This window comes from Octodon degus, unplaced genomic scaffold (assembly GCF_000260255.1).
Source record: "Octodon degus isolate 3935 unplaced genomic scaffold, OctDeg1.0 scaffold00029, whole genome shotgun sequence".
Classification (NCBI taxonomy): domain Eukaryota; kingdom Metazoa; phylum Chordata; class Mammalia; order Rodentia; family Octodontidae; genus Octodon; species Octodon degus.
Window position 1 is genome coordinate 2,463,795 of NW_004524605.1, and position 17,517 is coordinate 2,481,311.

Below are 17,517 nucleotides of genomic sequence, written 5' to 3' on the forward strand. Positions count from 1 at the left end.
TAGAGTGCAGATGATTCACACACCGTGGGAGCCGGGGCCCTGCGGAGCTCTGCCGTAGGTCAGTGAGCCGCTCGGTGCCCCCCTCGCAGCACTGGTGCTGGTGTCTGCAGCCTGGCCTGGAGCGGAGCACGCCTGCTCTGGAGGCTCTGCAGGAAGCCTGCGTGGGTGCGCCTCTCGGTGCGTGTCGAAACGCTCCCCAAAGCCTCGGCATCGTGGAGCGACTGTAAAGGCAGCTGAATCTAGTTTGTGACTGGTTCAGGGTCCAAGGTTTGGGACTTATTCATTTATTTATTTATTTGACAGGGTCTTGTTATTCAGCTTAGGCTGGACTTGAGCTCAATTTGTAGCCCACGCTGCTTTTGAACTTGCAACAATCCTCCTGCCTCAGCCTCCCAAGAGCTGGTGTTACGGTTTGTGTATGGTTGTCTCCTCAAAGCTGCATGGAGTCATGGGGCAGCTTGTAAAGTCTGTGATTGCTTATTGTGGGTGTGGAGGCTGCACTTGTCGTGGGCATGAAATTTTCCATTACAGTGTAAGGAGGGATGAGAGGTTCGCGGGCTGCCTGAGCTGCTGCCACCCTCTCCGGCTCTCCCTGCTCTTTGCCACCACCATGAAAGGTTGCTCTCTCCCGTGTGCCACTCTGTCTTGGAGCCAGCTGAGTATGGACAGAAATGTCCAGTAACTGAGCTAAATAAACCTTTCCTTGCGTCATTTTGAGTGTCAGGTATTTGTCTGAGCAATGAGAGAAGAGTAACTGAGATAGGATTTGATAGCAGAGAAGTGGGGTCATTGTTGTGGCCAAACCCGATCGTGTGGGTTATGGATTTGGCGTGTAGCTTACGGGAAGAGATAGGAAAAGGTTCCTACAAGAGAATGCTGAAAAAGCTTTGGGTGTTCTGCGGGAAATTCTGCTCAGAGCTCAGAAGACCAGAAGGCTGATAGAAATCCTGCCTGTAAAGAGCAGGCTGGGAGGGTTCTGCTGGGAAGAAGGACTGCACTGGCTGTTGGACTGCAGATGATGTGTGTCATGGCATGACAGAAAGTTTGTCTGAATTTTGTTCATGTCCAGAGACTTTGCCTGAGATTGAGATTAAGTGTGGTGGAATGATCAATCTGGCAAAGGATATTTCAAAGCGGTGAAATACTGAGGCAGTCGCATGGCTGTCATTAAGAGCTTTTAGCCAGATTTATGTAGAGAATGAAGAGCAAAGAGCCCAGCAGGATGGTTTAAAATGTGAGTTTGGCCAGAAAAGAAGCTCCCAAGAAAGCTGTGGAATGCTAAGACAGAGCTTAGAGGATGTCCACTGCCAGGAAAGAATAAAACGGTGGAAAGGACAGCATGAGGGCTCACAGGAGGTGGCAGGTGTCCACCCTTGGCAGCCTCAGAACTGCAAAGGTCAGGGGCTTTGCCTTCAGGAAAAAAGCCACAGAGCCCCAGGTTTCAGAATGGCAGTGCTGGCCACACCAGGTTTCAGGACGGCGCCGGCACAGAGAATTTGTTCCTCAGAATCAGGGTCAGAGTGCTCAGCGATTCAGGCACTCGACTCCTACAGCCAAGAGAGAAGGAAGCCTGGCTGCTGCTCCAGCTGGCAGCAGCCCTTGGCGTCATCCACGTGGCATTGCTCTTAGGCACACGCAGAATGCAGAAGCTCTGAGGTTGACAAGGCTTCCATCCAGGTTTCAGAAGGCAGCCTGGGAGGCGAGGCAGCATGCCCCTGGGAGGGCAGTGGGTAAAGCTGCGAGTGAGAAGCTATTCATTGGAAACCCCAAAGGTTTGGAAAAGCCAGGTACGTGGATCATCTAAGAGAAACTGCAAGGAAGGAGCAAAGCCAGCCTAAGACAGAAGCCACGGGAGCTACCACGGATACAGGGAAGTGAAATTCCCAACCTGGCCTGAAAGAGTCCGTGTTCTCTAAAACCGAAGAATGAATTTTAGGAACAAACGGAGGTTGAAGGTAAAACTTTATTGGAAAGGAAAGCTTCTGTCGGAGAGGGACAGAAGGGGGGTCCCAAGCGGGTTGCCCAGGAAGCTGTCTCCTTTAGGTTATTTTATAGGACAAAACCATGCGGGGCTAAGGTAGAGACAAAGAGGTCCCGCTTAGGCAGATACAGCGTGGGACAAAACTATGGTCAACCAATGGAATTACAAGCACCATTGCTCAGGTAAAACTTATTAGGCCTAGGACCAAATGGGGTAGCGAGTCATGTAGCAAGTGGGTGACCTTATCTGGTGGCCTTCAGTCAATGATTCTTCCCGACTGATGAGCAATCCTGGATGCCAACTTTAGGGAGGTCAGCATTCGTTTGATCTTTAGGTCTGGCTCACACCAGGAGCATCTCCCCAGTAAGCTGTCTGGTCTTTGTCATCCCCTTCGAGGGCCTGTCCCTGTCTAACTACCTACAATATTTCTATCTAACTCAGGTTGCCTGCAACACCACCACAAGTGCCATAGGGGTAGAGTCACATGGAGCTCACAATTTGCCACAGATTACTTCAGGTGTTCTACATGGAACTACAGGACTTAATATGGAATTGGTTTGTTCCCAATGCTTAGTATCCTTCTGTGTGTACCTTTTGGAATGGTAATGTTTATCCTATGCCTTTGAATGTTGGAAGTGTTTAACTTTTCATTTGTACAGGGGCTCACAGCTAAGAGTTTGCCTTAGATCTTGGAGGAGACTTGGGACTTAGACCTTTCAGCAGTGCTGAAACTGTTAGGGCTTTGGCAACTCTGAGAGATGGACTAAAATACCTTTTGCATAAAATGATGGGCATGAGACTTTGGGGATCCAGGGGCAGAATGTTAGGGTTTGTGTCTAGATGTCCTGGCAAAGCCTCATGCAGTCACGGGGAAGCTTGTGGAGTTTGTGATAGATTATTGTGGGTGTGGATGCTGCACCTGCTTGCAGCAGGTAATTTGTAGCACAGCATAAGGAAGGATGAGAGGCCCAGAGCAGTGAGCACCGCAGGGTGAGGGCCGGTGGTGACTGCCTCACTTAGCCATTTTTGTGGCCCTAAGCAGAGCTGGCAGAAGCACCAAAAAGGTCTTCTTTCTTAAGGAGAGCTTTTGCATCAGTTGCCAAAGTGTCAAGGAAATAATTGTGAAAATACACGGTCTTGTTAAAGTACGCACTAGCGGCGAAGGGTCCTCCAGTGACTGCGTGGACCTTCTCCAGAAGCTGCCTCATGAACTCCCCAAGGGTTCCGTCCCTCTGAGCCAACAGGAGGTGGCGAGACTGCAGGCGTGCTCTGAGTTCCTCCACGGAGACGTGAAAGTCCGCTGCTATCTTATCTAGTGACGCATCATCCAGCCCAAAGTGAGCCCTGTACCTGGTCAAGACGTCCTCTAGCTTCTTTAAGTTACTCTCACAGAAGAGGCCCACAAGCGGTATCCAGGCATATCTTCTCTCCTTCATGATCTCCAGGAAGGCCTTCTCCTTCAGGGCATCTCTGTTCCGGTCAATGGCGGCTTCTGTGACGGTGCCCAGGCACAGCATGAAGATGTGGCGCTTGTGAGCCGGCAGGTCCCTCAGAAGGGCAGTTTCCATCTCAGGGTAGTCGAACTGTGAGGTATCAAGGCTGGAGATCAAGAATACTTCAGGAGCACTCACCTGGGCGTTCTGCAGCCCTCTCACACAGTCATCTCGAATGCTTCGGAGTATGCGGTCCTCATTAAAGGCTGTAGGTTTAGTCAGCTTCTCACTGGCTAAATCTAAATCCACTTTTGTGCGAACAAAATAGAAGTTCTTCTTCCTCCTTGCAATGGCTTGGGCCAAGCGCACGTCATTGTATTTGAAGCGCGAGGCAGAGACGATGAGGAAGAAGTCGTACTCGGCAAACTTCACGTCTTCCAGATACGTCTCAGGAGGGAAACTGGTGGACCCGAGGCCGGGCAGGTCCCATATTGAGACACTGGGCAGGCTCGGGTGTTTGTACTCGGCTCTCTTCATGGTGGTCTCCACCGGCCCAGTGGCCGCGGCTCCTTTGTCCTCAGGCCCCAGCCCCCGCAGCGCATTGATGAGCATGGACTTTCCTGATCCAGTCTCCCCAGTCACCGCAATGCTCAGTGAAGCGTTCTCGATGTCATTCAGCGCCTTGTTAGCTGTAACAACTGCTCTCACAATGTCCCCTTTCTCAAGATAGCACTGAATCAAGTCCTTTGTTTCCTCTGAGATGATTCTACTTTCCACCTTGAAATTTTCAAAATAACTGTTGAAGCTGGAGCCTCGGTCAGCACTCTCCGTGTTAGTGTCTGTGGAGGACCCCTGACCCATGGCTGGGTACTGTCGAGGTCTCTAGAAGAAGAACAGAGTGGAAAGGTCAAGGGTAGCCCATGAGGGGAGGCCCCATTTCCCTGTCAGGACAGGGCAGTACCTCTGTCCAGGTGCCTCATCAGAACTGGGAAAAGTTTCCCTTGAGTGTCACCAGGAGTCCTGGCTCAGAGCAGAGCCACCCCTTCTCCAGGCTCTTTCTTTTCCTTGCTCTCCCTGCCCCTTCAGGACACTCTTCACTGATTTCAGCATCTGATTTTCCATTCAGACATTCATGCCTCCTTACCCTGTGTTCACATCCCTTTGGTTCTTTGTCTGGCTAGGTACATAATTGAAGCAGCAGTAGAACCAGCACCAGACCTCTGCACCAGCGGAGGGTGACCCCAACACCTGGCTTCAGACTACAGAGCTGGAAGTATTGAGACAGTGCGATGCCCATGGAAGACCAGGCTGACGGACTAGTGCCCAAAGCGGAGCCCACAAACTGGTGACCCTGCGGTCCGCAGCCAGTCTCAGTGCAAGGCGTGATGGCATGCAGCAAGGGGAGTGTGCTCTTTTCAGCAGAAGTGCAGGGATGGCCAGAGGCCACATGTGCACCCTTCCTCAAAATAAGACATGTTATGGGCCTGAGCATAACATGAACAAAGGGAACAGCCCAAACCAAGGACCTGGCTGTGGGGTTGAGTTAGAGATGCAATGAAGGTTCATCCATGAAAGATGTGTATGTGGTAAAATGACTTTGTTAAAGTTTTAAAATTTTTGAATACAGTTTCAAAAGAATATGAAGAGGGGCTGGAGAAATAGCTCAGTAAAATAAGTGCTTGCCTTGCAAGCACAAAGGCCTGAGTTCAATCTCCAGTTCCACAAAAAAAAAAAAAAGAAAAAAAAGAATATGAGGAAATATCGACTGACTAGCAAAAAAGACTTGCAGGTGCTGGCCAGGTAGCTCAGCAGGCTGAAGTGTCTGCTTAGGCACAGCACAGAGGCCTGGGTGCCATCAGCTGCGAGCCATGCTGGCCCTGCCCCCGGTGCACACTGAGAGGGTGATTGAAACTGGGCATGGTGCCACACACCAGTAATCCCAGCATTTGAGAGGCTGAAAACAGGAGGATCACTATGAGTCCCATGTATGTAGAGAGACCCTGTAGACCTTATACTCAATACATTTTTTTCAAAAAAGTTTTCAGGGGAGCTGGAGCAGTGGCCTTGCCTGTAGCCCTAGCCTGGGGGTGGGTGTTGGTACAGATGCGAATGCAGAAAGAACACAGGGACAAGCTCAGGCTGAGCAACTCAAGAAAGCTCTGTCTCCAAAATATTAGAAAGGGCTCTGGGTTCAGTTTCCAAATTACTGTTATGGCAACCAAAGTATCAAAACTACACCCACTATTTGGAGGCAGATTTACTTAACATCAGACCTGCACTGACAGGGCATCCATCATGATAGAAAAGTCAGGTCTCAAAGGCTCAGGGAGGAAGGGGTTTGTGGGATCTCAAAGTGAAGGAGATGTAGTGTGCGGGGCTCTCTCTGATGGTTCATACCTCATGTATCGCAGTGAGCAGCCACTTCTAAGAGAGAGAAGCAAGAGGAAATGTCACCGGAAGGGTCACCAGGTAACAGAAGTCTTCGGGCTTGAGGAAACTTTCTTGCTATATTATAAACACTCATCAGATAAAGGACTATAGTACAAAATACACAGAGTTGTAGAACTGAAGAACAAGAAACCAACCAACAAGCGCTAAAAACAGACCTGGATGTCAGGGACTCCTCAGCAGAGAACACGTAGTGTTGTAGGCAGCTGGAGTTTGACAGAAATATTGTAGGTAGTTAGACAGGGTCAGGCCCTCAAAGGGGATGACAAAGACCAGACAGCTTACTGGGGAGATGCTCCTGGTGTGAGCCAGACCTAAAGATCAAACAAATGCTGACCTCCCTAAAGTTGGCATCCAGGATTGCTCATTAGTCGGGAAGAATCACCAACTGAAGGACACCAGACAAGGTCCTGATTTACATTCATGCCTGCTTGCTACGTGACTCGCTACCCCATTTGGTCCTAGGCCTAATAAATTTTACTTGAGCAATGGTGCTTACAATCCCTTTGGTTGACCATAGCTTTGTCCCACCCTGTATCCCCCTAAGCGAGACCCCTTTGTCTCTACCTTAGCCCTGCATGGTTTTGCCCTATAAAGGTAACCTGGAAGAGGCAGCTTCCTGGGAAACCTGCTCTGGACCCCCTTCTGCCCCTCTCTGACAGAAGCTTTCCTTTCCAATAAAGTTTTACCCTCAACCTCCGTTTGTTCCTAAAATTCATTTTTCGGTTTTAGAGAACACAAATTCATTCAAGCCAGGTTGGGAATTTCATGTCCCTATATCATTTGGAGGTTCCACTGAGATCATTGGACAGAGGTATGAGTTTGCTTTTCTTTCATAAATTCTGAATTGGGACTTGCTTAGGTAACAAATTTTTATGCTTCAAATGTTAATATGTCTTTGCCCATTGCTCATAATTGTTCATGCTTTGCCTCATACAGTTCTGTTTCATATAGTTCTGTTAAAATTGCTTGCAATTGCTTATGCCTTGTCTTTTACATGATTTTGTTAAAATGTTGATCAAAATGTTGTGGGTAAATCTAAGTTAAAACATGGAAATGTTACAATGTTATGATATTTCTCTAAAAGGACATTTTATGACTATCTTGTACTTGTACATGTTGCATTTGAACTAGATGCTAAATGTACTGAAATTCCTTGCTTGACTTTAGACAATAGCGCTAGCGAGAGCAAAGTTAAGCCTCCTAGCGTACTTTATGCAAACTTCTGTAAAATGGGACTTTTAGCCAGCTTGGATTCAGAAATATATATGCCTGTATATGAAACACGGGACTCCTTTTGCCAGTTAAATGACATTTGGTTGGCAACCATTCTTAAAGACTTGGAGGACAGGTTTCACCGGGATGGACTGGTTCTGATCTCCCTCTAGATGCTAGAGGAAATGTCAGGCCTGATCTGTTTTAGTTTCTTTTCTTTGACCTTACTCCTAATTTTCCTACCTCTTTGTACTTTCCTTTTTAGAGGCATGTAAAATTAGGAAAACCCTGACTGTTCCAACTAAGTGAAGCCCTTAGAAAATGAGCATTTATTAACGCCAAAGACAAGGAAGTCATTTTAGAAAAAGGACACATACCCTGTCTCTGGGTCAGATGAGACAAAGAGGACTATGCCTGTCCAAGCAAACACATATAAAAGCCATGTCCCAGCTTAGTGTTCTGGGCAGGTCTCCTTCGGGAGGCTAAACCTGAGACACAGTGGGGAGAACCGACTTCTGGGTGACACCAGAAGGAGCTGTCTCCAAAAGCAGCACACTTATGGGACCAAAACACATTTAGTGTGAGGGAGGATTGAACCTTTTCCCCTAGGTCTAATCATTTAGGTACATAAGAGATAAGTTATGGACTTTATAACCCTTAGTGTAAAGTGCTAGTAATCTTGTTCAGGCTTTTAAGTATTCGTTATAGAACTTGGACAAACAGTGATTACTCTGCCAGCTAGTACATGCTCTTAGAGCAGCTGCCACTCTTTGAAGCAGAGGACAGGTTTCCCAGCTGTTCTTTGGGGAATCCCCATTACAGCCTATGGCTGATGGAATGTTGACCGGAGAAAGTGCTGGATTCCTTTCTGGACACATCTCTGGGTGTGTGGGCCAAAAGAAGCCAAGAATGCCTGAGGGGAGAAGGCGCCAAACCCGAAGGTTCCTTGGTGGAAACTGGCTCCTGACCACTGAAAGATCTCCACTTACCTATTGTACTTTTTCTCCCTTTTTGCTAATAAACTAAGAATTCTACCTGAGACTTTCAGTAGAACAAGTTAATGAGTCACTCCTTCATAAATCAGGCTGAGGCAGCTTGCAATAGTTTACATTCCGCAGTGGCTACTAGGGGAAGGTGATGTATACCTGTGCCTTACGTGTTAACTAAGCGTAAGATGCTTGCCAGCTGTATTGTCTTTACCAACATATAACATGCGATTGCTATATGATAAATATAAGTTTTCTCTGTGAGCTCTGAGGTTAAATCTTGTCTAGTTGCTAAAAATGTTTACCTAGGTGATCGGATGGAACCGGGCGCTCAGAGACTTGATTCAGTGCACGGTGTCAAGGTTCCCAGTCAATTCCTCCATCAATCTCTAGGAGTGATCTTTATAGCCCGAGAATTGCTCCCTTCTAATTGACCTTTTGTGCCATGGCTGTGCTTCCTTCTGTACACATTGCTAACACTGGACTAATTGTAGCTGTTAACTCACAAATGGTCAGGAAGAGTAAGTGAAGGGTTTGTGAGATGTTCAGGAGATAAGAGTCCGCACCAGCTCGAGGATGGATAGGTTGGTGGGATCTTGTCTCCCTTTTCTCCAACAGGAGCGTCCACCTGCTCTGGAGAGGTTTACTCAAGGGACACCTTGAGTGAGGGAATCAATTAGAAATAAGGAGGGGACACGCCCTAAGTGTTAATTTCTTATTGTATTCCAGATGTGGAGGTCTCACAGTCAAAGTCTCTTACTCTTTTATTTATTTATTTATTTTTAAAATTTTATTTGTGTGTGTGTGTGTGTGTGTGTGTGGCCAGCTCAGCCCACCAGGGGGCGGGGCTGGCTGGCATGTGGTGCTGGGGGATTGAACCGCGGTCCCTGTGCTTTGCTAAGCTTGTTCCAAGTAGGTGCTTTAGACCACTGAGCCATCTCACCAGCCCCTCTTACTCTTTTAGAGTGTGCTTCATTAGGCACCCGAAGACGTTTGCTCCTTATATGTTAAAGAGCCATTTAAATGGAATAAAGAAGAAAGCATTAACTGTGATGCTAGTTTATAACTAAAAGAATGATGTAAAGAAGCGGCAAAAATGTCTTATGTTCAGATTTTGTTTGTATTAAGAAGGTTATTGTTATTTAAGTTTTAAAATGTAGATGTGAGCAACAGGAGAACCAGGCAGTTCAGCCTCGCCACCACCACTGAAAGCAAGGCTTCCCCTGTATTTGCCTTTCTACAGGGTGGGCTTATAAACAACTGCAATTAAGGCCTCTAAAAGGCTACACCCATTCTTAGCTGAGTTTATACAAGATCCTCAAGGACAAATACATTTTAAAAAAGTGAAGAGACAGTTTGGAACTTCCACAGTTCATGTGCCTTAGATGACCCTGATAAGTACATTGATGTCTTTTATAGGAATTATTCAGATTTATAAACTAGATTAAAAAGACATAATGTTAATCTTAAACCAAGCTTTGACTTCTATGGAAATACAGGCAGTATTACAAGCTGCTACTGCATTTGAAAAAAATATTGTTAATTTTAAAAAGCCAAGAGATAGACAGCCAGTGGAACTTCCAGTTCCCACTGGAGCCCAAATAGTCAGATCCCTGGTACCCTAATAGCCAGGCAAGAAAACTAAAAAAAGACATTTTCTTTCAAGTGTATATTCTTAAACATCTAAGAATTAGAACTAAGCCTTGTAGTTATTTTAAATGTTAGCTGTTTACCGGGAAAAAGATAAAACCCCTCTGATTTCTTTAAATGTTTAATAGAGGCACTGGTAAAGCATGCTTTGTGAGATGTTAATAAAAAAATAGATAACTTTTATAGATAAGTTCAAGAGGTACAAAAGATAGCTTTTGCTCCAGACAACTGATTTGATACTTTACTAAAAACTGTTTAAGTGTCCTATAATTAAAACTGGGAGAAAACCAGGGAGAAAAAACAGAGATAAAAATGACTGCAATTGTTACAGCCTCAAAACAGACTCTAAGTCTGATTCTCTGGGCTCCAAGAAGAGCTCAACGATGATGAGGCTTATCTGCTGCTGCTGTCAGAAGCCAGGCCCCTCGCTGTAAGAGGGACTGCCGTAAGAGGCCCACAAGCCAGGCCCCGACTGCCAAGACAGCCACTAGAAGTGAGACTGCACTCTGAGGCGAGGCCCCAGGGCTCAGACTCAGCTTCCCAGATGGCCCAGCGGGACTGAAGGCGCTGGGCCTGCCTCCTCCCTCTGGCCGGACTGTTATCCCTACCTGTCATCTCCATGGAGGAGCCCTGAGGAATTATAACTAGAGAAAAGCCCGGCCTGTTGCTGGATATTAGCACAAGTCTCTTTGTCCTTCTCCAGCCCTGACGTTCCTTCCAGTCATCTTGCCTCAATAAAAACAGACTTTAAAAGACTTCTTGCTTTAGCTGTAACCGAGATACTACAATATACTCAGGTTGTTAACTCATCATAATTATGCTAAGACTAGTTTTTACAAATGTAATATATATTGTTGTTCATGTACAAGGACTTATAAGGTATTTCATTGGTTTAATCTGACTAAATGCTGTGTATTTCATGATTAAGTGTATAAGTTAATCTGGTTGATTTCTGATGTAACTCAGGTATTTCGTGCTCATAGTTAATATAGGTCTAATGTCTCTTAACTAAAGCTAGAGAGACTTATAAAAAACTGTCAGACTCCATAAATAAACAGGTCTAAAAGCTAGTGAGTTACAGTTGTTAAGTCTCAAAACAAAGGGGTTTATAAATGTACCTGTTAGCTTGCATGTTCATGCTTTGATTATATATGCTCTAATTTCTCAGAAAATTTGTTCTCTCCTAGAAGATACCAAAACCCAGGTAATCATACAGGTAAAATCTATAACAAATATGCTAGATTAATATTACTTTAACTGGGATCCACCAGATTTTGTCTATAGAGACACATATTAAGGCCTTAAAACTAAAAAGTTATATCTTGCTGAGTAAACCCTAGATATCTGACACAAGAACAGAAGTTAAAAGGGTTTACAAAAATAAATTTGTCTCAGTTGATAAACATTTCTCAAAAAGTGTTTCATAGTAAAAAGGATACAAAATAAAATTATACACAAAAAATTAAATAGTGATACTAAGAGCCTATAAAATAAAGGTCAGTCAGGAAAAAAAAAAGTTATGCTCTCCTGGATCAAGACAGAAAAAAGGGACATTTCAAGCAAAAATATCCAAAGATGCTAGAGAAAAAAAAATATTCATGATGGAGCCAAAAAAGTTTCAGTTTGAGGTGGTCATGTGTCTTCCCTCTCTCTCAGGCTGAGGAAACCCATGTTAACTGCCAATATAAAAAAGCCTATTAGATGTTTGATAAAAGCTCATACAGATTTGTCAGTAGTTACCCAACAGTTGGCCTCAAAACTATTCATAAAAAAGGACTTTCCTAGACAAAAAAACAGATAAGTAAGACATGTGAGCTCTGTCAAAAAACCATGCCCTTAATTGAACTAGCTCTTCCAGATATACAGAGACATGGTAAATATCCTAGGAAAGATTACAGCTTGATTTTACTCATCTGCCAAAAAGTAAGGGACTTTAGTACTTATTGGTCTGGGTAGATACTTTCACAAACTGGGTCGAAGCCTTCCCTTACAAAACAAAAAAGGCCCTAGAGGTGGTAAGAGTCTTAGTCTCAGAAATCATCCCTAGATTTGGACTTCCAAAGAGCTTACAGAGTGATAATGGGCCTTCCTTCAAAGCAATGGTCACACAAAATGTCTCTCAAGCGCTGGGTATTCACCATCACCTCCATTGTGCAAGGAGGCCACAATCATCAGGAAAGGTAGAAAAAGTCAATGAAACCCTAAAGAGACATCTTCGTAAAATGGCTCAGGAGACCCATCTGCAGTGGCCTCACTTATTGCCTTTAGCTCTGATTAAACTAAGGAATACACCTCAAATCTTAGGCCTCAGTCCTTTTGAAATGCTTTACAGACATCCTTTTCTCACTGACGATTTTCTCTTTGATAAAGAAACAGATGACTTACTGAGAGATGTCACCTCATTGGCTAAATTTCAACAAACTCTTCAACAGCTCACAGAAGCTCAGCCTAAAGAAAAGGGAAGTCCCATATTTCACCCTGGAGATTTAGTACTGGTAAAGTCCCTTCCCTCGTCTTCTCCTTCCTTAGGACCTACTTGGGAGGGACCATACACAGTGATCCTGTCGACTGCTTCAGCTGTCAAGACTACAGGCCAGGACTCTTGGATACATCACAGCAGACTCAAACTCTGGGAACCAGAAACTGCCACTGGAAGCGAACAATCATCTGAATACTCCTGTGAGCCCATAGAAGACTTAAGATTCCTGTTAAAAAACCCCACAAAGTCCTCAGATAAGTGATGATGCTATTAGTCTTTTTACTAACACTTTTGCTTCCTTGAGGAAGATACAACTCCTTTTTAAAGTGGGCACAGGAATATGCAGTCATTGCAACAAACCTCTTGTTGGATATGTGGTTTACTCCCCTTGTCAAGTACATTGGGACTTCCTTGGTGGGTATCCCCGCTTCAAGGAGATGACTGGTACAAACTACAAGACTATATTGAGGAGATACGAAGGAGTTCAAAAGTTTATCGTTTAGCCCAGCATTATAAAGTAACTAAATGGCCTATATATCACACTCTTGGTGATCCCGGACATAATTGAATATTTTCACTCAAGGCCACTGAAGACTCTTTACAATCATTAATGAGGCCATTATTACAAGATAAAATGCTTATCCTGAAGACCAACAACCATAGATATCAAGATGACTATTATCAAATATGGGATGATTATCTATGGTTAACCCCCACCATAGGACACCTCAGCAAAAAAAACCCTTTATGTTGGGAACAAAAGAATCACTCATTTTCTCGTTGGCCTAACTCCACTAAATACTTGGGATGGACTTCCCCTGACCAGTGTATACATACAATAACCTTACAGCCTGGAGATTGGTTTGCATCGGACTGTTGTGATCATCTTGACCTTAGATGAAAGGCTCCCAATGGCACTCATTGGTCTTGTGGAACCAATTTGTGGCCCTGGTTACCCCCTGGATGGATAGGGAGATGCACATTAGGGTTTGCCTGGTTACAAGGCAGGAGTGTCAAAAATATCCACAAACCTGCAAATTTACTCCACCTACAACACCAATGGTCCAGAAGCATGTTTCACTGGTATGATCACTTGGCCTCTATTTTTATCCCTTCTCTAGGGCTAGAAGAGGTCATGAAACACATTGAGGCCTTAACCAGCTATACTCAGCGGGTCTTAAATGATACCGCAACTGGTCTTTCTCTTTTAAACGAAGAAGTAAAATTAATGAGACAGGCCATCCTCCAAAATCGGATGGCACTGGATGTACTAACAGCAGCACTATAAAAACTGAATGTTGTGTGTACATTCCTGATCCTTCTGCAAATATTTCAGTAGCTGTTCAAGATATTAAAAAACAGATCAATGGTATGTCCGACCTTGAAGCCCTTGGACCTTATCTTTATCATCCTTATGGGAAGCCATTACTAACTCTTCCTGGTGGAAACCTTTGTTGACTATATTCATAATCCCCCTGTTGATACTATTATTGGGCTCATGCATACTTAATTGTTTCTTTGGTTTTGTCTCCTCCAGACTCAAAGCTATACGTCCACCCAAGAGAAAAATGCCTGTTATCTATCGAGGGCCTTTACGTAGAGCCTCTAAAGAGTACATCTGACCGTAGATCAACAACTACCACCCCTTTCAGCGTGAAGAAGCCAGAATGGTCATCGCCCATGGTCCCCTTGTTGCAGGCAACCTGAGTTAGATAGAAATATTGTAGGTAGTTAGGGACAGGCCCTCGAAGGGAATGACAAAGACCAGACACCTTACTGGGGAGATGCTCCTGGTGTGAGCCAGACCTAAAGATCAAACAAATACTGACCTCCCTAAAGTTGGCATCCAGGATTGCTCATTAGTTGGGAAGAATCACCAACTGAAGGCCACCAGACAAGGTCCTGATTTACATTCATGCCCGCTTGCTACGTGACTCGCTACCCCATTTGGTCCTAGGCCTAATAAATTTTACCTGAGCAATGGTGCTTACAATCCCTTTGGTTGACCATAGCTTTGTCCCACCCTGTATCCGCCTAAGCGAGACTCCTTTGTCTCTACCTTAGCCCCGCATGGTTTTGTCCTATAAAATAACCTGAAGGAGACAGCTTCCTGGGCAACCCACTCGGGACCCCCTTCTGCCCCTCTCCAACAGAAGCTTTCCTTTCCAATAGTTTTACCCTCAACCTCCATTTGTTCCTAAAATTCATTCTTCAGTTTTAGAGAACACGAACTCATTCAGGACAGGCTGAGAATTTCAGGCCCCTATATCAGTAGCACAAGCATCTCCTGCGCCCCACGGCCGGGAGAGAAACCCCAGGGAGAGGCACAGGACCCAGCAGGCGGCACGGCAGCAGCCCAGGCTCTGATGCAACCAGCGCTGGTGAGGATGTGGGCCAGCTGGATGGTCCCACTTCGTGGGTGGGAACTCAAGACGGTGATCCTCTTGGAAGGCAGTTTGGCTGTTCTTTCAAAAACAAATGTATGGGCTGGTGAGATTGCTCAGTGGACTAAATGCCTGCTCACCCAAATACAAAGACCTGGGTTCAATACCTGGTATCACATGCCATTCAGGGACATGGCACCCCCCACAGCTCACAGCAGGCCACTGAGACTGGGCATGGTGGTGCGCACCTCTAATCCCAGCACTAGGGAGGTTGGACACAGGAGGCTCACTGCAAGTCCAAGCTGAACAGTGAGACGCTGGACCAAACACATTGAATAAATAAATAAGTAAAACAGCACTGAGGCCCTTGATATTATAGAAATTAGTTGAGAACTCATATTCACACAGAAACTTCTATATTGATATTTCCTGAAACCCTTCACAGAACACCAAGAGTTGAGAACAACAAGGCTCTCGCATAGCAGGGGACAGGGCAATAACCAGTGGCCCGGCTGGCCATGAAATCCTGCTCAGAGCTGACTGGAATGCCCCGGGACGCCCTGAGGGAAGCGAAAGGCCAACACACATTACTAAATGGGAGAAGTCAGGAGCCCCCTGCTGGCTGACTCCAATTCCATGTGATGTGGGAAAAGGCAAATGATGGAAAATCCTTGAGCCATCCATGGTTGTCAGGAACTAGGGGGCTGAAGAAACACAACACGGAGGACATTTTGGGTGGGGACAATCCTTGCAAGGAAGCCATCAGATTGGATACTGGGCTCTGCATGTGATTATGCAACCCTTAACAGTACCAAGCAGTAGCCACCCTAAATGACACTGTTAGGTGACTGCAATCTGTGAGACCCACTATACCACTGTGGTGGGGGGAGTGTGGACGACGGGCAGACTATGCATGTGTGGGGTGAGCAGGTGCCTGGATCTCCTCTTCTCTCTGAAATTGAAACTGCTCTAAACTGTAAAATAATAGAAGGAAAACAGAACAGGCTGGATTGTTGCTCAGGCTATTCAAGGGCCAGCCCGCCTGGCCTGGGAGCCACTCCTCAGCAGACTGTGCTTGGGCCAGACAGGATCCAAGAGCCAGGCAGGGAGAGAAGACACCAGGGTCTGCTCAGGACAGAGTGAGCCATCAGGAGAAGACACGGGGTGAGCAGAGGCTGCAGGAGGGCAGCAGGTAGTGCTCTGAGACAAAGGGCAGCTGAGGGGCCCCCATGTCCCCATCCCTGTCAGCAACAGAATGTACCTGGTCCTGGAGTCCTCTGTACCTCCACCTCTTCTCCAGCAGACGACTTCCCTGCAGTCGAGGAACAAGATGGAACTAGAAGGCGGGACTAAATACAGTGAATGATGTGCAGCCCTCTACACTGCCCCATGGAGAGAACGAGAGATGCCTGATGGCGAGAGCCAGGAAATGTGAGGCCGGCGAGATGCCCAGGCAGACCGCAGGCTGACGTGGTGCCCCAGGCTGCAAGTGTGGGACTGGGCACCACCTCCAGAGGCGTCCTGGAGGGCCCCTCCTGCAGCCCGCGAGCCCAGGAGGTAGAGCAGTTGAAGAAATAACTGCTCCAAGCAGGGACAAGCTCTGGTTTGGGGCTCATGCCCAGGGCTGCCAGTATTTTCCAGGGGAGGGAGAAGGGGAAGGCTGTGTGTGGCCAAGTGACGGAGGGCTCCACCAGCCACGTAGAGCACGGTGCGAGCGCCTCTGCCTTCCTGCAGCACGTTTCTTCACATAAATGAGACGGGCAACCTTGGGCATCTGGCCACTGAAGGGGCATCTCCTCGAAGCCCAGAACGCAGCCCACCCTGGGGCTCCTCTGGGAATCAAAGTGTGGTGAAGCACAGAAGCAGTGAGCCCATGTGAGCCAGCCATAGCCAAGCAACGCCTCAGGGAGGCCCTGGCAGCAGCCGGCACCCATCCCCACAGCATCTGCAGAGGATGTCAGGGTGGGGGACACATCAGAGGCACAGAAATGCCTGAGGAGCCTGGTGGGTGGAGATGGGCAGGTGAGGGCAGTGGGGGCTGACTGACAGGATGGAGGGAGTAGACGAGGACGTGCAGCTCTGTGCTGCGCAGACTCCATCCATGCAGAGATGCAGGCCAGCCTCATGCATCCCTCCAGGTTGCAATGAATAGCTGTTAAACATGGGCTCCTGCTGGGGCCGGTGAGATAGTTCAGTGGTCTAAAGTGCCTGCTTAGGCAAGCTTAGGCAGGCACTGGGGATCACAGTTCAATCCCTGGCACCACATGCTGCGCCAGCCTCACCCTCAGGGTAGGCTGAGCTGGCAAAAAAAAAAAAAACAAACAAAAAAACAAAAAAATGGGGTCCTGCTGAGTAATTAGGATGTGGCATTTGGGGCAGAGCACTCTCCAAGAGCCTGTGCCTTTGCCCTAGAGCCCTTCAGAGTGCGCACAGGCAGTGTGAGGAGGAGGGAGTCAGAAGGAGTGTGAGAAACGCTTCCTGACTGACCCTGAGGTGAAAGCCTGCCCTCAAGTCCTCAACACATCCTCGGGCTGGGCAAGGTCCCTGTCAGTGTTCTCACGTTCAGAGGAGGGAGGGAAGATGCTGTCAGGTTGTGACTGCACCTTGATCTAATCCTTAGCAAAGGAAGATCAGGGCAGGATCCAAAGTGACTCCCCCTCCATGTACAGAACTCTTTGCTAGGTGCAAAGGCCAAAGCCAGCATTGGACATGGAGAGGCACACACCAGGCTCTGAATAAGGCACAGCTGGTGTGGCGACAGCCCTGTGTTCTGCCTGAGAGCTTAGATGTGAGGTCCAGCATGTGTATTTTTTTTTAATTTTTTATTTATTAGAGAGAGAGAGAGAGAGAGAGAGAGAGAGAGAGAGAGAGGTATGTGTGGCCAGCTCAGCCCACCAGGGGGCGGGGCTGGCTGGCATGTGGTGCTGGGGGATTGAACCGC

The 17,517-nt window shown here is 46.7% G+C and overlaps 1 protein-coding gene across 4 annotated transcripts in view; it reads right to left on the reverse strand.

Moving 5' to 3' along the window:
• Positions 1 to 2,836: 2,836 nt before the first annotated feature.
• The window catches only part of LOC105740845 (T-cell-specific guanine nucleotide triphosphate-binding protein 1-like), a 15,146-nt gene continuing 465 nt past the window's right edge, over positions 2,837 to 17,517 (reverse strand). For 2 of the 4 annotated variants that reach the window (XM_012514297.2, XM_023713221.1), the window contains exon 2: positions 2,837 to 4,296. In XM_012514297.2, the coding sequence (XP_012369751.1) occupies positions 3,016 to 4,275 (1,260 nt within the window). In that variant the 5' untranslated portion in view covers positions 4,276 to 4,296 and the 3' untranslated portion in view covers positions 2,837 to 3,015. Of the gene's footprint in view, positions 4,297 to 5,667; positions 5,839 to 12,098; positions 12,162 to 12,249; positions 12,363 to 17,517 lie in introns of those variants that run through there. The other 2 variants (XM_023713222.1, XR_002820732.1) reach the window with 2 other exon arrangements.